The sequence below is a fragment of the Erpetoichthys calabaricus genome, chromosome 1 (genome assembly GCF_900747795.2).
Source record: "Erpetoichthys calabaricus chromosome 1, fErpCal1.3, whole genome shotgun sequence".
Taxonomy (NCBI): Eukaryota; Metazoa; Chordata; class Cladistia; order Polypteriformes; family Polypteridae; genus Erpetoichthys; species Erpetoichthys calabaricus.
In genome coordinates this window covers 73,067,449-73,093,117 of record NC_041394.2, presented here as the reverse complement: position 1 = coordinate 73,093,117, position 25,669 = coordinate 73,067,449, and the positions used below count along the sequence as shown (strand labels likewise).

General features: G+C 35.3%; 1 protein-coding gene across 1 annotated transcript in view; it reads left to right on the top strand.

Moving 5' to 3' along the window:
• ltbp3 (latent transforming growth factor beta binding protein 3) overlaps positions 1-25,669 on the top strand; it is a 236,888-nt gene that overhangs the window by 155,057 nt on the left and 56,162 nt on the right. The window contains exons 5-14 of the mRNA XM_028802072.2: positions 8,914-9,006; positions 11,168-11,284; positions 14,901-15,059; positions 15,357-15,452; positions 16,795-16,808; positions 17,031-17,112; positions 17,439-17,534; positions 23,083-23,208; positions 24,629-24,760; positions 25,367-25,495. Coding sequence (XP_028657905.1) covers positions 8,914-9,006; positions 11,168-11,284; positions 14,901-15,059; positions 15,357-15,452; positions 16,795-16,808; positions 17,031-17,112; positions 17,439-17,534; positions 23,083-23,208; positions 24,629-24,760; positions 25,367-25,495 — 1,044 coding nt within the window. The remainder of the gene's footprint in view (positions 1-8,913; positions 9,007-11,167; positions 11,285-14,900; positions 15,060-15,356; positions 15,453-16,794; positions 16,809-17,030; positions 17,113-17,438; positions 17,535-23,082; positions 23,209-24,628; positions 24,761-25,366; positions 25,496-25,669) is intronic.

Here is a 25,669-nt window from a genome sequence, read left to right as displayed (position 1 = left end):
TAGAGTGCATGATGCTCTATTGTTAATTCTACTGTATTATTTATTTCTGATATATTTATTGATAATTATACAGTTAACTTTATTGTCTTTTTATATTCTTCTATTGTACAGTCTTAAAGTTCAGCAGCTAACCATTTCACTTAATATTATGTATAATTTGTACATGACAAATATAATTTGTTTTGATTTGAAACTGTCCTCTGTCTTTATCAGCTTTTCTTTTCAAGGACATTACAGCAGGTTATGAAAGTTTCCAGCAGCAATGGGACCAAAATCAACACTGAGTGTAGAACAAAGTCAAGAAATAGCAGCAGTTAGGAGACTTACGAGAATTTGCAGCTAAAGAAAAGTACATGAATGTGCGTCACAATCGAATCACACTTGAGCACTTTAAAAAAAAAAAAGATGGATCACACAGACGACAGTCAGAGTTTGCCAGAAATGGACTGCAATTACATTTAACATGAGTGGAAATTCAAATGCCTTTTTATCCACATTGAACAAAGACGTCAGCAGAAAACACAAAAGAATTATGTTGGATGGTGGTAGCAATCAGATAAGCTGCAGAATGTTGGGCAGCTACGTGCAGCCTTAATAAGTAAGCACTGCGGTGTGTGGTGTGTGAAGTTGAACTTGCACCTCCTTTAGTAGACTGTCGTCACATGTTTGGCATCATGCTAAAAAACTAAACGCCTTTACAGTAGAGTGGAATGTCTCATTTTCATTTTTTTCTTGTTTGGTCATTTCACTTAGCCAGATTCTATTCCAACAAAAGATTACACATGAACAGACACTGGAGATATTATTTAAATGCCATCCAGCTAATTTATACAGACCCATTCTACATATGAAACATATTTTAAAGGGTGTTATCACAGGACATATGTAATGTTTTTCATGAAGTGAGCCACTTTATAAAGGCTCAAGGTTAAGGCTTAAACCTTGAGGGAATCTTGACTTTGACACCCCTGTTTTAAATGTATGGTTCTCCACCTGCATTCACTGAGAAAAATAGCTTATAGAAATTAAAAAATGCACATTAATTGGTTAATAAAATTCACATATCTTCTTCAACTAAAGATTAAATATTTCTTTTAAAGGTGTAATATATGGTGTAACTCATCTCAGCTTGCCAATCTGAAGACTGGCAACCCTGTCTGGGGTTATAATTTCTGACTTTTCCCAAATGTTATACAGATAGCCTCCTGAACCCTGAATTGTTTTTATAATTTAAGCTATTTAAATCATTATAAAAGTACCTGGGGCCTCATGTATAAATGGTGTGTATGCACAAAAATGTTGTGTACTCCCGTTTCTATGCTCACTTCGAGATGTACAAAAACTAAAATTGGTGTAAAGCCATACACATTTTCACAGCAGGGTACCCCCTTACGTATGCACATTTCTGCTCGGTTTTGCAAACTAACAGCACCCAGTATTAAAACAGTGCTACTGTTTCTGTGGTCTACTTTTCTTTTTTAGATTCACATCTATGATGTGGGTTTTATCAAATACACTGAAACTAATTGCATATTGCTTACAAATTTAATTTACTTGTTTGTAATCATTCTGTAACAATATAATGGTGCACAGAATGGCCAAACTATTCCAACTACTAGAACTGCTTTAGCGTTGCTAGAAGATATTGCAAATGGAAGAATTAGAAGAGAGCACATATTTAAAGATGATGATGACTGGTTTCTAAGTCGATTTGTTTCCAAGAGCTATCCTCTGTGCTGAACTGGTGCTGGCTTTACAAAGGCAGACTTTGAGGAAATGTGCTCTACCTGCAAGTTTTGTCCACTCTCGGGTTTTTAGCCACAGGAGCTTTTCAACATGAACTTGCTGACCGATTGGGTATTTCCCAATCATCACTGAGTTGTGCCATGTTAGATGTATAGGATGAAATTATCCAGATAGATAAGATTTCTTTACACTGTGGTTGAACTGGAAAACATGAAAGAGTAATTCAAATGTAATCGGAGCTGTCAACTGCACGCAGTTTTGGGATGAAGCACCAAAAGAATGAGCTGACATTACATCATCTAGTAGCTGAAGAACCTATAAAAATAGCAGCTCTGCAGAGTTGCAGTTGCTTTTTACAACTAGTGCGGCAAAAGGCAAGCAGTCCTTTTAAGGATAGCGAGTCACCTCAAAGTAAAGAACAGAGAATCGATCCCTTGCGGCCCTCGGCACCAATGCTATACCATAAAGGCACTTTCAGAGAATTAATTTGTTTATGAATATAGATAGCATTTCCACTCTATTAATGTGTTGCGTTATAGTGCACAGGAAGAGTGTCACATTGTGCAAGCATGTTATGTGCTGTGTATATAATGTGGCACACAATCATGGCTTGCCTTTAGCTGAAGAGATGCGCTATGATGAACTGGACCCTGACCCACCAAATAATCAGCCAAATCGGACAGTGTTACAACTTTGTTTGAATGTAATTAGCAGAATGTAAAAACAGGTAATCAGATGCAGCATTTATTTTTTAACCAATTCATTTAATTTGTGGTCAGTATCACATAGTACAACCCTTATTTCCTTAGTTCATTGGCCGCATCTCTTACAGCATCCACTATTGCATTTTGTGACTGCAGAAAAGTCCATCAGCACACAGCCAGCGGTTTCCAAGGCTGCGTGCAGCCAGCACCTGAAGATGTGCTCGGCCTAGCAGCACCATCATGTCATCGGCACGGTGTCAGCATTTGTAATATTCTCTGAAGAAGAATAAATAGGCTGTGACTCACTAGGACTGTAATATCTGACCACTTCTTTTTTATTTCGGGCACTGTGCGACTTTCTGAATTTGAACTTTCAAGTGTCTTCGCCACGCTTTTGTTGCTTGTACCACTACATAAGCCAACAGATAGTATGTTTTCCTTGCCTCCACTTTGAATTCGCTGAAATTCTTCTTTATTCATGTGCCTTTTCCATTGTCTTTTAACCAAACACTGAACAGAAGGTGGTATTAATATTGATTTACATATTAAATTATGCAAAATTCTGGTAGGAGACGGGGTGTGTCTGTAGACACATACACATGCAATAAATTTCGCATTCATTGGGATTTGTAAAGGGGAAGTTAATAGGACTTGGTGTACGCACAAATTTATGCATGTGGACTTTTTTGTGTGTACGAACATTTCCACTTTTGTCTCTACATCATGTCTGAATGTGAATTCTATACACGGCATTATACATGAGACCCATGGTCCTTAGTTTAAACCCAGGTGAGGGCAAATTCTTTGTTAAGTATCCATATTTATGTTTTATGCATGTATGTCTTCTGTGTGATCATATTTATCGTCTTTATACTACTGTAGCTGTTTGTTTGTCTGTCCAGGATTTTAAATTACCTGTAGCTCGCAAACCTTTTGACCTATTGGCCTGAAATTTGGTACACATATGCTATGTGACGTCTACTATCCACTTTCGGGGTGATAATTGACTTCCAAGGTTATTCCTCTTTTATTTTATTTTATTGTAGAAGCAACTCTCAGCAACGGGCAGCAGGGCAGCCGTGCAGCACAAGTGTACAGGTGCCGTTCTCATCCCTACCACCTTCGCCGTCACTTTCCCCTACCTCTTCACATCTTAAATCATTCTTGAGGCAGATTGAAGACTTTAGTGCCAGCTTAAGTGAAAAATTAAGGAAAACGTACTAAGTAATTGCAACACAAACACTGACTTAAACAGTTTTAACACAAAAAATGCCAACCAAAGAAGAGAAGAAGCGGGCTGCTAGGGTGGAGAAAAGAAGAGCTGCTCAGGAAGCAGCAAGCGCATCAACCTCTGAGCAAACGAATGCTAAATGTACAGAGAGAGAGGATGAAAACTATGAATGCTCAAGTCAAGTAACGTGCAGTGCGCCGTTACTGGTATTATATAAAATATAATTTTCATCCTGGTGTGTCTGCTTGTGTTTCCACACAGTAGTGTTGGGTGGTAACATTGATTAGGAAGGGAAATAGAAAAATAAAGCTAACTGCAGATAGCCCGTCAAATAATGTTTTATCATATGAAGAACAGTTTAACACATTTCAGTTATTAGAGATTCAACCACAAAATTATCGAACTAAAACTGTTGGAGATTTGAATTCCAATCAGTTCTTGCTGGTCTTCCTATAAATTAAACATTTACTTTAATTAGATATCTACTGTATATTAGTACTATTGTCAGCCTCAGAAATTCTAATAGCATACATTTTACTCATCTAGAAAAGCAGTAAATTGAGCTGGGTTTTACATATTTTTTGGTTGTTTTAACTTTGCTTCCTTGTTAAAATGTATTGCTTTCTTTTTTCTTGTCACTTAGCATTTGACAAAGAAGTGTAAATTACAAGGTATCCAAGAGTACTATCTTGATATAAAAAGATTAGCATTTATCCCTGTAATTAAATGAAAACTGAGATTTACACTTGTCAGTACAAAATTTTACTTTAATCTACAGCACCATCTAAAATTGAAGACATTGAGAGTTCAAATAGCTGATTTGTACTTTTATAGCTGTCCTCATGAAAGCTTTTTGATTACAACACTCTGACAGATAACAAATGCTAAATCTCTGGGTTGCAAACGATTTTCTGGCATCTTTAGTGAATATCACATACTGTAATGTGTGTTGTTGTGGAGAACAGACCTGAAAGCGCAGATAGGTGAACAAGCCTTGGTGATCAGTAAGAGCAAAGTCAATCTCAGTTACTGTATGTTAACACTACTACTAGTAAACTTCTCCCTTCTATAAAAAAACAAAGAAAGAATGGTAATTGTGCTGCTATGAGCTCCTAACATTCCTGAAGAATCCACAACTAGGCAGCTACATATTATGGTATTTGTGAATGCTGCAAAACTTTAAAAAAGTATTTGCAAAGCTCACATGCAATTTATACTTTGATAAGTTTGCTCATAATCAACGACCCCCCTCCCAATAAGTCTACACCATTAGGTTCCCCTATTCCGCATTGTACATGGCACACTGTATGCTTACTAGTTAATACACATCTACCTCAAAGCACCTTTCAAGTTTGGCCTCTTTTCCTGTTGAAATTTCAGTGGTAATGGTTGATACATACAGTAATTGGCAAAAGACATTATCAACAATCACCTTGTTGTACACTCCTCTGGCCCCATCCATTAACGAACACCCAATCATGCTTCCCTTTTTGCTGACCCGTTCCCCTAGGTAATCTTTCTGAATCCCAAATGGCACCTTACAGTAAACCTACCTTAACCCAAGTGCCTACATGAGTCTACTCTTAGAACATATATAAAGACATAAAACAGAGGTAATGGAATATTTGCATAATGAATACAAAAACTACAAGCAAAGTCAAGGCAGAAAACTTCTTGAGAAAGTTTTACATTATTGCTTCCAAAGTACAGTCCTGGGGACTCACTATGGCTGCAGAGTTTTTCTTCCAACCAGTTTCACAATAAGTGAGTTACTGTACTGCTAACTGATTAGTTTTCTCTTCTGTCATTATGCATTCTGAAAAGCACAGTAGTGTGTGATTTACATATATAAGAAGTTTAGAGATGTTTCTATTTTCACCATAGCTTCAAACTCTTAATTCTCTTTTGTCATTTCCCTTTGAATTCATCTCTTTCCCATGGAGTTTGCTTCCTTAATTGAATCCTAATAGTGACCTTTAATGACAAGTGGAAGAGACACCAGAACAAATGCCAGTGAATTCTGAAGGGCTGAAGCTATTTCAGCGTCACTAATGGCTTAAATACCCAGAACACCTGGAACGGCAGATTAAATATCATGATGAAGATATCATGATGAGCAAACGTTTAAAATCAATATTATAAAAACACTAAATTAACCTAATGTGACACATATAAATGTTTGATACATTCCAATTTAGAAGTTAGCCAAACCAGTTAGTAATTTCTGGATTGATACTAAAACATATATACTGTGAAATTATAGCTTACTTACTTAAGGCAGGAGTCCAGTTATAAGCAGAAGTTAGAACATTTGAACAATAAAGCAATTGTGATGAGAACAGGCCATTCAACTCAACAAGATCATCCATCCTATTCACTTATCTTACACCAACATTTGAGCCATGTGTTAAGCCTTCTAATCTCCCCAGTCTTACTTTGCCTTGCTCATAGCACAGGCAGAAACTTAGAGAAGACCACCCTATCAATTTTTAGTCTCATCTTAGTACTTAGCTCTTTAGATTGGACACCAGAACTGACAGCCTGCCGTTACATAAATCACTTATTCCAAAATGGACAGTAACATGCACCAATGGACTGCATCCACCCCTGCTCTAGCCAGGAACCATTCTATGGAGGTCTCCTACCTGTTCACTCAGAAGGCAACACACTGTATGAGAATCCCTGTCTCTGGGGCAAACCTTTTTTTCAATCCTCCTGATGACTGAGTCTTTTATTATCACTGCCTCTTTCTTTCTGTGGACTGGATGGGCATCCTCATCTCTACCTGTCATTGCAGAATCACTGTCTGCAAGGTCTTGAAAACAGTTTGAAACCCCAAACTTTGGGCTTGATATCCCATGGACTGTGCGAATCTCTTAGCTTGCACTTACATCCAACTGTGACTTGCCTATTTTACCTCTCTGATCTGGAGTCTCCCCCATGCCACTTTGGTAATACACAATACCTCCCTTAAGGACACTTGAGCAATATCCACTAATTCTTTTCTACAATGCATGCTAGCCACCTCCTCCTCAAGTTCAATGACCTGAGCTTGACTTGCTGGATTAGCTGTAATCTCCTATAGATGTAAGAACCCTGTGACCAGACTTTGTTGAAGACAGATTTCAACATCATACAAGACTTGCATTGTACTGGCCTCATAATTAATATTTGCATCTCCCTGTCCCTAGTGTGTGCTTGGTGTGTGTGTGTATGCACCCTGCGGTGGGCTGGCGCCCTGCCCGGGTTTGTTTGTTATATCCTGTAGACAGCCATCACAATAATCAGTAACAGAATTATTCAGGAAATTTGCCTTTCAACTCATCACCCCAGTCCCAAATATGGGTGCCCATCATCTTCATCTACTGTCTTTTAAATGTAATATTTACATGTGTCTTTGCCTAAGAGAGAAAAGAAACCACCCAGTGTACAAAAAATGTCCCCCTCTGACATCCATCCATCCATCCATTTTCCAACCCACTTAATCCGAACGCCATAGTTAAAATAAAAATTTCAAAAGGATATTAAAGTATTGTGTAGGCTAGCTATAAAGGAAAAAAGCATTGAAATTTTTTTCTTGCTTTTGCAAAATGTACTTCATATCCTCATAAAATAAAAGATTAAATTTACTGTAGCCTTTTGTATTTTTTATGTTATCATTTTAAAATGCATTATTCTTGTATATAACATTTCCTTAATTTTCTTCGGCCCATAAGTTAAAAACTACAAGGCATAGGAAAGTTTTACTCATAACAGTGACTTTGACATATGAGATAACTCAGTACAGCAATTTTAATCACAATCTGAGATACAGATGTTACATTTTTTTAAAAAAGTGTGGTGATATATGGTGGAAGAACCCCATTAAAGAAGATAACAGTTGCTACCCAGGCCTCATTGCTGGTTGTGAAGGGGCACCATAACAGTTTCAGGGCTCCAAAAATGTAGGTCTGCCACTGCTGCTGCTTATAGCAGACACTAACTCACCTTCACTCACAATCTGCCCTTGATCAAAAGTAGTCCAAAAAAAAAACAGCAAAGAAAATGTGAAGGGGGAGAAACTGTAAAAAATACTATGAGTAAATGCTGTATTTTAATCAAGTTTCACATACAGACAACATGCAACACCAAATTCTCAGTACAATTCACCAAGAAGGATGACATCAGCATGCAGTACACACTCTGCTGGATGGAAAGAAAACCTGTGGCCTCAAGGGTCCCCAGGACTGAATTTGAGAACCACTGTTTTACAGTACAATATAGACAAAATAGTGCATTTAGAAGTTATTACTCAATAATCAAATAAGAAAAAGTACACCATTAGTGTGGACTAGATTGTGGAAGCTTCAAAGAAAGGTATTCAGCAATTTAGAAAGAAACTGCCAGATTTTTAAAATCACCAAGGTTCAGTAAATGGCAATTCATCTTTAATTTTAAGAATTTAACATCATTGAGTCTTGACATTAACATCTGTCAGGGGATTTCTAAAAGAAATTTGATTTAAGATTTCTATTATTTTTTGTGTGTATTATTCATTGAAAAAGTAACAGCTTATCCAGGGTTCATTTGACCATGCTAGATATACAGTATAGGAGATACGATAGCAATAATAAAGCTCCTTAAGGACATCAGCCACATTGATTTTAAAATTAGAGTTGGGCCAGGGTCTATTAGACATTTCAAAGAAGAAGGTAATCTTTGGAAAAGCCAAAAAAACAAGACTAAAAAAATGAATACTTCCATCCAGGAATCATTCGTATGTAATTTCATGTCTGTTTTTCTTTTGAAATACTGTTTTCCATCTCATGTAGCTTAGCTATGAAAATGGAGCCAGATTTTAAGCTTGGGCTGTGTTCCCAACTCAGCAGGCTAGATGAGTAAATATGGCTCTTTATTTTAGACAAGCAGCAATAAATGCACTTTATATTTCATTTCTTTTTTCTTTTGATGAACAATTTTTAAAGGTCTGGAGATAATAAAATGCTTTTCAGTCCTGCATTATAATTTTAGAAAACATGTGTCTTAATGTCAGCATTTCATTTACTAAATGGAAAAACTACACTGTCTGTGTTGTATTTTATGAATGTTTCTCCATTGTCTGCACTATTTTTATATCTATTACTCATTACTATTCTATACAAAATGCATAGACGTGTGAAGACATGTTATATAGTAAAACTGTGTGAAAATCATTTGACATAAATAACCATTTGCTCTTTTCTTATGTTTCAGATATTGGAGTTCAAAAGACTGGAATCTTTATCAGTGAGACGGGCGCCAACTGCCCCCAGGGATACAAAAGGCTCAACTCTACACACTGCCAAGGTACAGTAACAGAGGGTTCAGACGTCTCATTTTATCTTATCAAGCTCTAATCATTTTGCTTCATAATAAATAGAATGCAGATCTCCTACTGCACATTTTATTTGAAACTTAGCCAGCCATATCTTTTACTAAAAGCAGTCTGGAATTACACATTTTTAGTTAATGGTTTTATTATACTGTATACAATAATTTCTAAAAGCATTTCGCAGTTTTTCATTTAATCAATATGAGAATTACCTCTTATTAAATTATTTCTCTTTCATTATTTAATTTAAAAAGTACCACATAAGAAATACTGTAGATATCTATTCATTCTGATTTGTATGCCAATGGAAGTTGCCCTATTTATTTAAAAATTGAAGAGGATATTGTTGTGAGTTTGACTATCAAATTTGGTATCATCATTGATGCAACATGGCCATTTTTCAAGAGGAATACAAAAATAGCATAATTATAGTTTAGGAAAAAATTTAAAGTTTCATAAAATGTCATCCCAAGACACAGGACCTGTGAAAAGAGTCACAGCGTCATGACGACCATTAAACGCAATGCTCCTTTTTGTGTTTCATTTGGATTTAATAACATGGTAAAATCACCAGGATCAGATTAGAAAAAAAGATTCATATATGAACCCATTTTACTGTGGACAGATGCAAACACTACTCAATAGGCACGCCATAATCTTTATTATATAAAAACAGTGACAATTTCTAATGCATTGCAGTTTTTTTTGTTGTATTCACTACAAGCTCCATAAATGAAACAACACAGTTTACCCACAGTGATAAGAAAAGTTTGCTATAAAATTAAATAAAATGTAATTGAGTAAGTATGTAGATGTCATTAAGAGTGTGTTCACAATGAATATTGCCATTGAATAATGGTAACTGTAATCGTAACTATCAGTTGGTTCTCAGTTGCTAATTGCATTTTTTAATTTATGATCTTAATTAAAACATCACTTCTTCATCATGCTATTATTACACTCCTGTTCATATGCAACTGCTGTTAGTATTATAAATGCCTAACATGCTCAAATCCAATGTGTTTTCTGTTAACACTATTTTTACTTTTTGGAAATGAGAAATAAGAAATAAAAAATAACAAAAAAAAATTGTTGCTACTTGATCTTACTCTGTTAGTGAAAAGCAATGATAAATAATGGAAGGTCACTCTTGAGATCTGCTTGTAAAATTTCTAAAGCTGTATTGTATCCTGGAGTTTAAAAAAAGATGTATATGACCAGAAACCATTTCACACAAGGCCTACTTTATTAAAATGTCTTTTATTAATATTAACTTGTCAATTCTTGAACTAATTCTCACAACTTCGGAATGTTTTCAGTTTAAGGCGATGTCACATTACAGGACTTTGAGTTGTGGAGTATGTTTTAGTTGCTGAGCACACTTGCTGATCTCGTCACCAGACCATGTCAATTTAACACTATTGACATTAGGTGACTTTTCCAGCGATATTCAGTCACAGCCTTCATTTAAATAATCTTAGTGAGTTGGAGGTGGTTGAAGTCAGTCGCCTAATTCCCAGTAACTCATTCCAACTTGCCCTCAATTCGCTCCGAGAAAATCAATCTTTAGTCATAGGGGTGGGCTCTATGTGTATGAGAGCTGACAACCAATGAATGCTCATCTGGAACTGCACTGCATAGAATGTGGAGAACAGGAACAATGAACACTTGTATTGAAAACTTTGCAAACAGTTGAGGGGCCTGTCTGTCTGATGTCTTGCATTTTACAGACTTAAAATGGAATGGAAAAAAGAAAGAAAGAATAGAGACTGGGGGCTGAACTTACCGTACCTGTTAACGCTTCATACAGTGCCAACTCTGTCAGGCAGTATGCTGTTGGCTTTCACAAAAAGTGGTGAGCAACACAGTGCTGGAAGGATGATACTCAATTTGAGATGTGACATGGGCAGAGATTTTCAATCAGTTTGCTTGGTCTGGCGACAAGATTGTCTATTGCAATCAGAAAATCTGATGTACCTCACGACTTGAAGTCATGTAATGTGACATCGGCTTAATATGACTTAGTCTTTAGTAGAATTTGTATATCAATGGAGTGTCATCATTTACAATGCAATAATATATTACACTGATTTTCTGGGGCATTTTTAATATTGCTAAATTTGATTTTCCAAACAGACATCAATGAGTGCACAATGCAGGGAGTATGTCAGAATGGAGAATGCCTGAACACCCAAGGAAGCTTTCGCTGTGCTTGCAAACAAGGCTATATTTTGGAGCACACACGGTGTATAGGTGAGTGCTGAAGCTTACTTTTTAAAACATCTATTTTTCTACTGTATCTATTTTTTATGCCCCCTTTAACCGGTGTAGAATTTTGGAAGTTGAAATGCATTCAGACATAATTAAACACAGGGCTACAACCACCCCTGAAAGACATAGCTGTCCCATAACAAAGCCTACACAATGGGCCAAGTTACTGTCACTAGTTCAACTTTATGGCATGTCTATGTGTGCAGATTCCCAGCACTGTCAAAAAATGTAATTCTAGGATTTGTTTGATTCTGATAATTTTCTTGGATTATGTTTTATCCCTTGATAAAATAAAAGTTTATGCTATGAGCTGAATCATGTATTTCTTATAGCAATACTGCATGATTTCTTCAGAACTATAGAGTTTTACCATCAGCTTAAAGAGTTTCACAAAACACATTAGCCAGCAGTTTAAACAGGATTGTTGGCGCTCACCACAAATCAAAGAATGCACATCTGGTAAATTCCAAAAGAGGACTTTCAGGTCGGCAGAATTTAATGTTTTAAATTGCTAAATAAAATTGTTTAATGATGTTACTCTACAAATGCCATAGAATATATCCAAGGTGCCAGATACAGAGGGTCCTGAGAGTCTGGGACTACCTTATTAACCCTATGAACCCTCTTATAGCCATCTCCATTATTGGCAAAGCACACCTCATGCAGACATACTATGAGACTGTGTAACAGGGGGCAGTCAAGTAGGGCTAGGTGTGGAGAATAGGGATGGTATGGCATCTCCTCTAATAAAAAGCTTCACAGAGTGTGTGTGGGAATTGTTGTGAAACAGAAAGGTGATGGTCAACAGCTTTCCTTGCCAACTTTCCCTCACTGCTTCAAAAGGAAAAACAAATCAGCATAAGTTTGACCAATTATGTGGACCACTGGAGTAATCAACATGGACACCATCAACATCCTTAACAAATATTCACATAATCTATTAAGCACTGGCTTGGACTTTTCTTTTCTGTTACAGAATGATAATGCTTTGATCATAATTTGGAGTTTTGACACATCTACATTTATTTTTTACACATTATTCTTCCTTTTAATTTCATATGCTGAATATTTATTGTTATATCAATTATGTCATTGGGCTCCATTTTGTGCCAGAATTTTGCCTTGTGGATATTGCCATTTGGTGCTTTACTGATGTGGTGGTAACAATATTGTTTAGAGAAAGTACAGTGTTGCTATCACATGAACAGTAGTGTTGCTACATGTGACATCATTTGGTCGCCTTATTTAAGATGGGCCAAGCGGATCACTACTCTCCATGGGACATCAGGTTCAGATTTGATGTTTCAAACTGTTTTCAAGACCTTGCAGAGATGGATGGTGACTCTGAAATGATAGGTAGGATGTGTTTGTTATCATAGTTTTAGGATAAAGCACTGTGTGTTTTGCATTTGGTTTCAAGAAGAAGTTTGTTAGGGCCCATTTGTCTATTTTGGTTTTTGATCTGTACTAGAAATTTTGATAACAAAAGTTTACATTTGTTTTGAAGTGTGACAACAAATAGTTGTTCTTAAAATCACACCATCTTCTTTTATTATGATTATTGTTCAATATTTCCAATTTTCAGCTTAATCTTGCTTAATTGTCCACAAGGAATGAATCCAGGTGACCCATAACTGATCATTTTAGTGTCTGCTTATCTCATGCAATATCATTATGCTGTTCTCCAATATAATTTACTCCATGGTGGCAATATTTTCTTCTATCATTATTGCCAAAGGCATAACACCCCTAGATTCAGTTCTGAAAGATGCTCAACCTTGACAGAATGCAGCTGCCCAGCTCAGTCTTTACTGTAGTTATATGAATGGGACTATTCCAAATACATGCTGAGTAGGTTAAATCAATTTCTCAGGGTGTATTTTACTGTAGCCTTCAAAATTCTATGTTAATGTGATACTTTCATCATCTAGTTTGAATTGGCTCTGAAATAAGATATATACACCATAATTCATAAAATGCTAAAAATTTGTAATTCACAAATTTTGGTACAAAGGAGTTCATCATGGTCACTTACAAAATCCAAACCCTCAGGCATCTCTTTCAGATTTAGGCTTAAAACTTTCTCATCCCTTCTCGTAAATAAAGATGATTTGTTATTGAAAATAAAAGGTGCTTCATCTAATTCAAATGCACATTTAAACCAACACCGTTCTTGTCTTACACTGTCTACATCACCGTCAAGTCTACTTAATCAGAAACGTCTACTTGTATTACAAGAAGCTTTCAGCTCCAGAGCTTGTCAGTCCAGGCCTTGTCCTGCAAAGATATAATAAAAAAATCAGCCTTGTATTACCAGCATCTGTTTTTTAGGCTTCAGTGCAGTATTGGGGAATACAAGACTATTTTTTTCTTCTTTTTTAATTTTTATTTAAAGTAAAAGTTAGTATGTCTTTTGAGCTGCATGTTATACACTTAATATGCATAGACAATAGCAAAAACTAGAAGGTAAATAAAGAAATTTAAAAAACATAATAGTTTACTGTATATAATGAGAAAAAACAACTAATTAATATCTAATTCAGTATCAAGCTGAATGGAACAAAGCTGTGATTACACTGCACAGAGCAGTCCCAGCTATACTTTTCTCTAGTTGTCTAACATTTATAACACATAGCTCAGTGTTGCATCAATGCCTTGAAAAACAGCTTTACAATACACATTAGAACACAGTTGATTGCATAATCAAAATGTCATTGTTTATTCAGAATATATACAGCATTGCCACTATTTTTTCTTTTACAGAATATTCACACAATATACTCTATAGTCTTCTCCCCCTTTACAAGCATAATGCATTCCTGAAAAATCCTCGTAAAGCAAACTCTCATAATTCAAAAATTTATCATCATTAATTTCAGTAGGAAAAATGTTATGCATTCTTGTCTCACAAAATTAACCCCATTTTTACTAAAATAATATCAAACTGGCTCACACTGAGCACTTTTGTAGCTACTGTATAAAGCATAATAAACTTACATTGGCATGCAATGCAAACATAAGATACTCATTGACTTTATGCGCAGTGTTTCTTTAAATAAATAATAACAACACCAATAGCTACACTGTAAAGACAAGAAACAAATGCCAATAATGTCACTGAAAAAATTGAGAATGAAAAGAGGCAGGGTTGTGTTGGCAGCATCATTATTGTAGGCTAGTTGGGGATTGTAACCATGAGTGAAAGAGTGATGAAGAAGGAGAAGATTAAGATGAAGAAGCACTGCATTCCTCATATTCCACTTCGGGATCATCCATGCTTTCCTGCTCATTTACAACTTGAAGGCAAGTGCCCAGATGTGGCAGTCGCAAGAGCAGCTGCAGGGAAGACTGATAAGATGCTGGTGTGTTCAGCTTCTCCTGCATTTCTTTTCTACAGCTGTCTAACACACGCCATAGAAAATACCACAATGACTCTCGTAACTATGAAGAAGAAGAAGAAGAATAGAATAATCTTGGAATTCAGAACCCCATATCTAACACCCTTTGAATAGCCAATGTAGATACATACTGTAATGACATAATTGTGCTTGTGGCCTGATCAATAGTAAAACTTGCCATTTTATTTTTAACTTTACAGCAGAACCTCCAGAAGAGAAGGGTCCCTGCTATCGTGTTGTAAGTCCAGAAGGAGAATGTGACCATGCCCTTTCTGGTGAACTGACCAAGAAGATCTGCTGCTGCAGTGTTGGCAAAGCCTGGGGACATAATTGTGACCGGTGCCCATCAGAAGGTACAGGTAAGTTTGCTGCAATATGGTATTCTAACTAAAAACTACATTCAAATGTCAAAGTTAATGATATTTCATAAATTGTTCTCTGCAATTTGATTTAATCTGCTCAAAGAACGTGACAATGACAAATGCATAGCTAGCATTATTATTAGCACTGCAATTAGTATTGTAAGCCTACACACAAGATTTAAGTTAATGAAATATTACATATAGTAAGTTGCTTTGCATTCTACAGGTAATTACTTTACAAGTAAATAAATGAACTTGAAATATGAGTGAACTGTTTTTTATTTTTCATCTTAGATGCCTTCAAAGAGATCTGCCCAGCAGGAAAAGGGTATCTGTTTCATAAAAACATTGAAATCCTAACCAATGAAAGACCTCATATGCCCCATCCATGTAAGTTAACACTCTGGCAAGGGTTTATGAAGAAAACTGCACACATTCCCTTAGACAAGCAACCACATATGGCTAATACCTAATGAAGTGTTTATAATTAACATTGGACTTTGTTACTGAACACTTTTTGAAAATGCTTTGTAATGTAAAGATGCTTCTGTTTAAATATATTTATTATCTTGTAAAAATGACCTCAATGGCAGAATGAAAACACAGTGAATATCATTGATGCCTCCTGGGTTCACAATCCCAGGTTTGAATTCCATTTTCAGTCACTGTCCCTGTTGAGTTTGTATGTTCTTCACAGGTCTGCTTGAGTTTTCCAGCACTTGTTGCAGGTTAGGTAACTGGCAACTCCAAAACTGTCAAAGTGTGAGTGTCAGTGTACACGAGTGGACCCTCAGAAGGACTGCTGGCCGGTCCAGAGAGTTTCTGGTCTTTACTTGCCTGTGCTCCTGGGATAGGCTCTGCCTCCTCACGATTCTGAACTGTATTGCGTAGAAGTTACGGTGTTATGTAATGTTAATAGTTAAGTGAATATTAAGAAAAGCCAGTTGTTGGGTCATAGTAGCTATATTCTTATGGCAATAAATATATTTACTCCAGAAATTGAACTGAAATACATGCATAAACATTTGTATATTATTAATTACAGTACAGTACAATTACAGTAGTTTTCAGATATTTTATAAAATGTATCACTGATATAGTTTACAGGGTAGTATGTATATAGTATGTGTGTGTATATACAGAATAGACAGTATACCCCATAACATGTATATGTGGATGTATATAAAAGTATGACTATTTTGCAGTTACAGCACCACTGCCACCTTGTGGAAACCAAAACAATAATGACTTACTTGTTAACTTTCCACAGTTTAACACTTTTCAAATTAGATTTACAATTGAGAAATAAAACTGACCACAGTAGACATAAATGTTTCAAAGTTAAATTCACTTCACGTCACATTTACTAAAGTAAATGGACTTTAAATAGCCTGCTTTTCCATAGGTTTTATTAGAGTGAATGCTTACTAACCAGTGAATGCTTACTATAAATGTACATTTCAATACTATATTACTATGTTTCACTAATTTTAACGAACAAAACTATTATTCAATAAAAATTATTCACAAATGCCACTAAAAGATGACTTTATATACAATAGTTAATCATGTACCATACACGTTGCACATATATTCTCTGTTTATATGTATTTGCAAAATTTTTACTTATTTGATCTGTTACTTATTGTGTTTTGTCATTGATTAGTGGTTTAATATTTGCAGCTTACAAATATGTATACTTAACATTTGACTTTTTGTCTTTGTTTTACAGTTCCACCTAAGCAGGTAAGCTGTTCACACTTTTTTCCAGTTTCCTTTCCTTTCCAAGGAAAGCAGCTAACCTCAGTTATGTAACTAATTGTTTTCATACCCCGACTGCCATTTATTTTGTTACTAGACCATAAAAAGCATAGGATGATTTTCTCTGCTTATGGAACAATAGATAATTCAGGAATTTGTGAGTTTGTAAAATCTGAAAAAAAATCACTCCCTTATATTTTTTATTAGTATCCTGAAGGGGAAGACACGTCAGAAGAAGAGAAGCCTACTAAACATTCAACTACCACAACCGTGGGCCCTCGTTACCCAGGTAGAATAGAGTAAAAATATGGAACCTCTACTACCATAGTAAATGGTCCATGACATACAGTAGTGTATATTATTTCCAGAATGCTAAATCTGCCATTTTATCAGTTCTCCTACTAAGTAAAAAAAAAAAAAAAAACATAAAGATTATCTCTGTTCTCCAATCACAGGCTCAACTACACCAATTGGCAGTCAAAGGAAAAATCATTGTCCTTAAAAAAGAACAATTTATTTTCTAATTAGTATGAGCAATTCTGAGTAGAGTAATAGCCTAAGCATAAGAGATTGGACACTATCATAAAGTAACCAAATTCCTCTGTTGGATTTTAGAACTGATTCCAAGGCCCACCACTCCTGTAGTGATTAGGTTGCCTCCAGAACATCATACAAAAAGTCCTCAGGAGATACCACCAACAAAAGGCTCAGGTAAGCTTACAACCTAAAATTACCAAATTACTCCATTATATACTTAAAGTTAGAAATGTGTGGCTCTGACTGTGAGATATTTTACATACTTTTGAAAATATGCAGATTTTTCAAACATTCTGTGCTAAAGCCAGTTTTCCTACTAAATTCATGCAAGCTTATAGTAACCAAGAAAAAAAACTGGTAATAATCTGTAAATAATTAAATGTATTTTAAGATTTTTGACATGACAGCTGGAGTTCAAGGCCCTTTTCAGCTCCTAAAGGAGAAGGAACTCAAGGTGCTATATTTTCAAACAAATGGAAATATCCAGAAATGTATTTTCCATATTCTTCAATTTCAATTTCAAAATAGCTTAATTTTCTTTTTTAGATGCAATCAAGTAACATTTTCTGTATTTCAAAGTTTCTCCAACAAAATTAATCTGTCTTTTAAAATGTCTTAGAATACAAACTAACTTTCATTATAAAGTCATGGATGTTCATATTATATACTATTAATATATTTTTACATGAATAAATCAATTACAGAAGTTACGTATAACAGTAACAGACAGGCATGAGTTGTAACTTGAATTATGATGTTTGCATACAACGGACAGACCTATCTATACACATGTCTAAATGAGTCTTGAAATGACAAGAGACACCACTAATTGTAGCAGCCCTTGATTTAATTGAATCAGAAAGAGTCTCCAACTCTTCATTCTTTATTAACGTTATACTGTCAAGAGCACCATGGAAACTATAAACAAAAAATATAAACATACATTTTTTTACATTTTACAAAGAAACAGAATAAATGAATAAAATAAACAACATATAATCAATTGCGTATCTCGCTCCACTTACCAAGGGTGCAACAGTTTTAAAGATTACCCTTTTAGAGATCAGCGTTTACCTTCCGTTATTTTCTTACAATTTCCACACTTCTGGTATTCTACAGTACATCATTACATCCTCTATGTGTGGAATGATTTTTCAGTCATTTACACTAATACCACAGAGCCAACAGTTGACATATTTGTATTTGCAATTCCTGTGGAACAGAATACAAACAAACCCTTCAAGTGTAGCAATATGGAATATTTTTTTAACTGGACATAAGTGGACATCTGATGATTGTGGAGTGTCAATGCCATCAAGTTCAACAGAACATCACTCTGAAAATAAAATGCAGAAAGTATGCAAGAGAATAATTGGATTTCGGATTACAAGTGATGTAAATGATGAAGAAAGACATCTCTGTGTTATTTGTTTAAAAATTTTAGCAGCTGATAGCATGAAACCGAATAAACTTAAAAGACATTTGGAAACACTTTACAGTGGAACCTCGGTTCACGAACGTCTCGGTACACGTACAAATTGGTTTACAACCAAAAAGTTTGCCAAACTTTAACTTCGGTTCACAACCACACACTCGGTATATGAACAAGCCAGTTTCCCTTTCGGTTTGTACATGTTCAGTCTCTCCCTGTGCATTTCCTATACAGCGAGCAAGAGAGAGAGAGAGTGAGAGAGCGCGACAGACACACGAGAGAGAGACACACACACACACAGACAGCGTGAGAGAGAGAGACGCACACACACAGGCAGTGTGAGAGAGAGAGAGACGCATTCACAGGCAGCGCGAGAGAGACGCACACACACAGGCAGTGCGAGAGAGAGAGCTGAGCGCATAAGGTAGGAAGGCAGTTAAAGAATGCACTGGGTTTGATTTTGTTTTCACTTCTGTTTACAGCGATCGGTTCGTAGCGTGCATTGTTGCAATGTTACTTTTCTTGGTGGTTTATTAAATTACGGATTTTTTCAAATGTTCAGTTTTTTCCCTGTGCTTAAATCTCATTTTAAAAAAGTGTTTTTAACCAGCGGTTGGTAGCGCTATAGAGCCAACTATTGCAGTGTTAGTTTTCTCTGTTATTCAATGTTTTCACATTTAGTTTACTATTACGCTGTGCATTCTATGGTTTAATTAACTATGTTTGTGCTTAATAACTTTACAAAAATATATATTCACATACAGTATGGTATGGTACAATATGGTCTGGAACGGATTAATTGTATTTACATACAATCCTATGGGGGAAATTGCTTCGGTTCATGACCAAATCGGTTTACGACCAGAGTTTTGGAATGAATTATGGTCGTGAACCGAGGTTCCACTGTACAAAGAATATGTTAACAAACCTCATGAGTTTTTTGCTACCAAACTTAAATCTCTTGAAAAACAAAAATCTATTTTTAAAAATGTTCTGTCTGTAAATGAAAAAGCTTTAGTAGCTTCTCACAAAGTTCCATATAAAACAGCTAGGTGCAAAAAACCTCACACCATTGGAGAAGACCTAATTTTACCAGCTAAAATTGATGTTGTGGAAACAATGTTTGGTGAAAGTTATGCCAAACAACTTCAGTGCATACCTCTATCAAATGATACCGTTGCTTGGCGAATTTATGATATATCTAAAGATATACAGCAAACACTTTTGTCGAAGCTTTCTGACAAATTGTTCTCAATTCAGCTTGATGAGGCAACATATAGCAACAAGGATTGTCATCTAATTGCTAATGTTCAATTTTGTGATGGATCATTAGTAGCTGAAGAGCTATTGTTTAGTAAACCAATAGAAAAAAGAGTCACAGCACCTGAACTGTGCTATAATTATATATGCAAGGCAAACATAAAATGGAAAAACTGTGTTGGACTTTGCACTGATGGTGCTCGAACAATGTCTGGAAGATTCAAAAGTTTACAAAACCTTGTGAAAGAAAAATCTCCACAATTTATTTGGACGCATTGCATAATTAATAGAGAAGTTCTTGATGCAAAGGAAATGAGTCCTGGTCTTAACCTTGTATTAACAACAGTTATAACTGTGGTGAAGTAGATAAAAATGAGACCTTTAAAATCAAGATTATTTTCTGAACTTTGCAAAGATATGGGAGCGGAACATTCTGCGCTATTTTTTTACTGTGACACTACATGGTTATCACGGGGCAAATTTTTACAACGTGTTTACGAACTGAGAGACGAAATAGCGATCTTCTTGAAGGAGAAAAACGCAAAAAAGCAGAGAAACTTCAAGACCACTTATTTGTAATGAAATCGAGTTACTTGGTAGACATTTTTGTAAAGCTAAATATATTAAACCTGGAGCTTCAGGAAAAAAATACAAGTCAAAAAAAATACATATGAAAGTTTTATTTGCAGCTATTGAAAATCATTTAACAATGTTGTCGAAGAATTTCAGAAAGTATTTTTTAATGAATGACAACAAAGTAGCAAAATACGAGTTTGTTAGAGACCGATTTCAACATACCCCAGAAGGTCTCTCCATTGAAGAAGAGGAACAATTTATAGACTTCAAGCGGCAAAACTAAAAGACAGTTTGCATTAAAATCACTGTTTTAATTTTGGGCTGATGCTGACAATGAATTCTTCACTGAAGTCATGAGCCTTTCAGGTACTTTTGCCTTTTTCAACAACACACCTTTGCAAAATAGGGTTTTCTGCAGTGGCTGCTTTAAAAACAAAATATAGATCACAGCTAAACATAGAAAAAGATTTACATGTGATAAATTTGAACATATCACCATCCTATGAAAAGCGTTGTTTCGCAAGACAAGGTCAAGGAAGCCATTAAATTTTAGGTTTATAATTTTATATATAACATATGTATGCTGTTTGTTTAAATAAATTGATGTATGCATTGTGTAATTAGTTCAAATGGAATATATATTTGTTTAAATTGAAATATTTACTGTTTAGAATACATTTTATGTTTCTGTGTGGTTTTTCTACCATAAATAGTTGCAGTAAACGATTTTGTTTCAATATAAAACTTCTACTTCCATTTCTATTTTTATTTGCAACCCCCTTGTAGTTATCTTAGCACACCCTATAGGTTGAGATACACTGGGCTAGAACCTTGATCTTATTCAAAATCAAAAGCATTTCACCTATGCTCTGGAAATCCAGAAAATGTAAGGTAGTGGCAATCTGGTAGACACTTTACTGGTAGATAGAAAGGTTTATTGTAATTAAAGCATGGTCCCTACAAGCCCATCTACTGATACAAAATATACATGTGTGAATATATTTTTTTAAGAATTCATAATCAAGTTCTTACATTTGTAAACAACAGACAGAGAATTTACTATTGTTTATATCTAACCTTTTGTAGCATTTTATTTTAGGACCGTAGGTCCATATGTTTCTGATTGTTAGATAAAAACAAATTCAGGAAAAATTCAAAGGTGAAATAGAATATTGATAAAAATTTAGGTGTTTAGGTGTTTTTCATAGCTGATATAATCATTATCAAAAATACTTTAAAAAATCATCTCAGAAGAAAAAAATCCAATCTTCCAAAATAGTTAATTTTTTGGTCACATCAGATGAGTTCAAATGGCTTAAAATGCCACCACAAGAAGATTAAGAGGTAATTTTAAAGGCCTAGACATAGTCCTAGCCTTTCACTCAGACATCACTTGACAATAAACTTGAAGTTGAACTACAACAGATTTTAACACATATGATAATTAACTACTTATTAGATGTTCTGCAAATTAGAGAAGATGGAGATGTTTTAGGAAAAAATGAAAGACAGAGAGATGGGAGATGAAAGAGACAAAAAGAGCAGTCAAAAAAGTGGACTTTTGAGGTCAGAACCAGAAAGTCTAAATATACTATATAACAATACAATTTATTGCACTCAGTAACTAAAATAAAAGAGCAGAAGTTGAAATTCTAAATTTCTTCAGCTAAATCTCACATGAGTGCATGAGAAGTCTTTTGTATCTGGTCAGGGATAAAGTGTTTTTCAAGATGGTAACCTTTATATGGTTGTGCTGTTGATGTCGTCATCATGTGCAACCCACATGGCCATGTCTTCCAGCAGTAGTTTACTTAATGCTGCCACAAAGTGGTGACACCTACAAAAAAACAAAATGGCGCCTGAGAAAATTTTAGAAAGTGAAATAAACGTAGTGAAAAACAAGTCATATCAAGAAACGCTTATTTTAATATTCTAGAAATTTCAGAGCCCCAAGTAAAAATATTTTCAACACAAGAAAAGTGTACTTAATTAAATAAAAAAAATAGTAATGTTCTTGTCTTAATTAAGGACCAAAGATAGGAAGCAGCCCTAAAAAGTGGCAACAGTCCATCCCAGGACCTACTTACACACACACCCACCCATACCAGTTGACCTAATCAGCAAGAATCAACCAACCAAGACCTAACCCACAAGAGAATGTTGCATCTGGGGATGCAAGAACACCAGTTAAGGATTTTGTTTTGTGCTCCACTGAAAAAAAATTGACATGATGAACATGTAGTGTTCTTGCATGTCTATAGAACTGATAGAACATAGGACAAAAATTGTAAAGAAATACATTATATAGTGAAAAATGATATAAAAGGAATAAATAAAAAGATATCATTTGAAATTGCGCCCTATCTATAATTGGTTTTATTCAAACTCTATAACATAAAAATGAATTTATCAGTTCCACATGTTCTTACCAGAATATTGATTTTTCTTTTTCAGATACAGATGAATGCCGACTAAACAGAAATATCTGTGGCCATGGTGAATGTATCAATGGACAGGGGGGATACTACTGCCATTGTAACACAGGCTACCATCCCCACAGTCAAAGGAAATACTGTGTGGGTAAGAAAAGATAGCAGAATCTGAATAAAAAATAATAAATATGTGTTCATTTAAAATCATTGAGAGATACGACACAGTTGTGTGAAACGAGGGTGGAGTCCATCTGATTATCTTTACAAGTCTCTCTTAAAATGGTCCTGATATAGACTGTAGCTAAACACCAGTTTTTAAATTAAATTTATCTTGTAGCTCCTTACTTGTCTGGATAGTGAAACATTAGTATGTGAACAAGCAGCTGCACATTGCTTTGATGATCTCTCTTCAAATCAAAGCCATCATCTGAATGTGTATTTCACCTGCATATATTGCGTCCACAGAAATTACAATGCAAGTTTTCAGTTGTCTTGTCAATGTTAACTACAGTAATATTTCAAATAAAGCCTTGAGATATACAGGTAGTTTTGTACTCAAGTATTTGCTGTAAAAATATTACAGGATTGGTGAATAAAAGGAGTCTTTTGAGGGAAATAATTATTAACTAGTCAACCACTTCAACTGTTGTAGTCTGTGACCACCCAGAAGAGTACACTAAGGGCTTCCAAGCATGAACCTACACATATAGACACATACCTAAACTAAAACGCTGCAAGTTAAATCTGTCCACAGACATCCTGTAAAAAATTTTGAACTTCCACTTGCTGAGAAAGTATATTTGCAAAATTCTAGGAATGGAGACCCATGTCCATGAGTAGGACATCTTTTTTCATTTCCAAGTTGTTGTTCTACTTAGACGTCAACCTGTATTGCTGAGGCCCCCACTGTATCACCGACAGTGAACCCTGCAACCCTGTGCAGGAACCTCATTCAGCTGCTTGTTCTTTCAGTTCCATACCCAGAGATCATGAACAGAGGGGATGATGGGGATGTGGACTGACCTGTAAATCAGAAGAAGAATTAGTTCCTGCTTTGCCTCCATAGTCTGGCGCAATGTTTGCAAAACTGCTGCCCCTGCAAACCATAATGTCTATTGTGTAATGTTAAATCACCTTTTTAAACATGTATCAAATTATGCTGGATTGCTTACCATACTGTAGGATAAACTCACTGGAGCTATTTTATTTCAAATTTCAGATGCTTTTACGGGAAGTTTTAGGAATGAATAGCCTACTGTTAATTTTATTTAAAGGAACTTGTGTCAGCTTTAATTTAATCTTAGCAAAACTTTGATTCATCTGTTCCTGCTTCATTCATTCCCACCTACAGCCTTCTCTGCTTCACTGTAACAGCATTTTCCTCAGAAACGAATTTCACGTTGTTGCCACATTTTTCCTTCCTCCAGATTTCACATCTGATTTGATTGTAATCTTATCTATTTTTGGCTAAGTGGTTTATTGGATTTTATGTTTTCCATTTCAACAAATTAGAAGTTGAGCAGATTGTAAATATAAAGGCTAATTGTGTCACTTTTATTTGTTTTCAGATATAAATGAATGTGATGCAGATCCTTGTGGCAGTGGCAGGGGTCTTTGCATGAACACAGGTGGCTCCTATACATGCCACTGCAACAGTGGGTATCAACTCCAGACAATTAATGGAGCTCCCACATGTGTTGGTAAGTGGAAACAGAGGTTAGGTTTTTGCTGCTAGGCGTGTTTGTTTTCTCATCAACTGTTCCATGTTGCATTATGTTAACATTTCCCTTCCCTTCCTTTCCTAAATATATTTTCTTTTTAGTAATGTCTTATGCCAGCTGCTACATTCATCATATGATTTTGGCAGGTTATGCAGGGTATTTTAGTGGTGGCTTTTATTCAGTTTTTTTTTTTGCCACAATGTGATTATCATGAAAGCAAACTGAAAATAAAAATGCACATCATATTTGCTGATTAGTTACTTGGCACACTAAGACTCTTTGGTTCTCAGTTGTTGTAAGTGGTAGCCTGTAACAGAAGGTACACAATAATTTTTACATCTATGAAGCTAGCATATTCTCCCAATGTTTTCATGAGCTACATCTGATTGATTGCTGCTGTCCCACGAGGTTCCTTAAGGTCCCAGATGTTAAATTGCACCACATTATTATAAACATGATTTAATGGTTTGTGTTGCTCATATAGTACCAGATGTGCCTCATGTCAATAAAACATAAATATCAGTGCAGTTTAGAATAATAGACCATTAATTAGGCTACACATAACTTATTTTTTCTGTTTTGCAGACATTAATGAATGTGACAAGCATAAAATGTGTGGTGAGGGTGGCCATTGTGTTAATCTTCCTGGCTACTACAAGTGTGAGTGCTACTCTGGCTACAAGAGCAAGTCCCACCGACAAAATGTTTGTGAAGGCAAGTCCACTGGATTTAACTGAGTTTGGATTTTCTCACTAACTAAGCTGTGCTTTAACAAAGCATTTTTGGTCCATTCTTAATTTAACATGCCAAAATTTATTCATTTTAAAAAATGTGTTGTAAATAAAAGAGATAATGCTTTTCACATAAACTTCAAAATGGCATGCACTA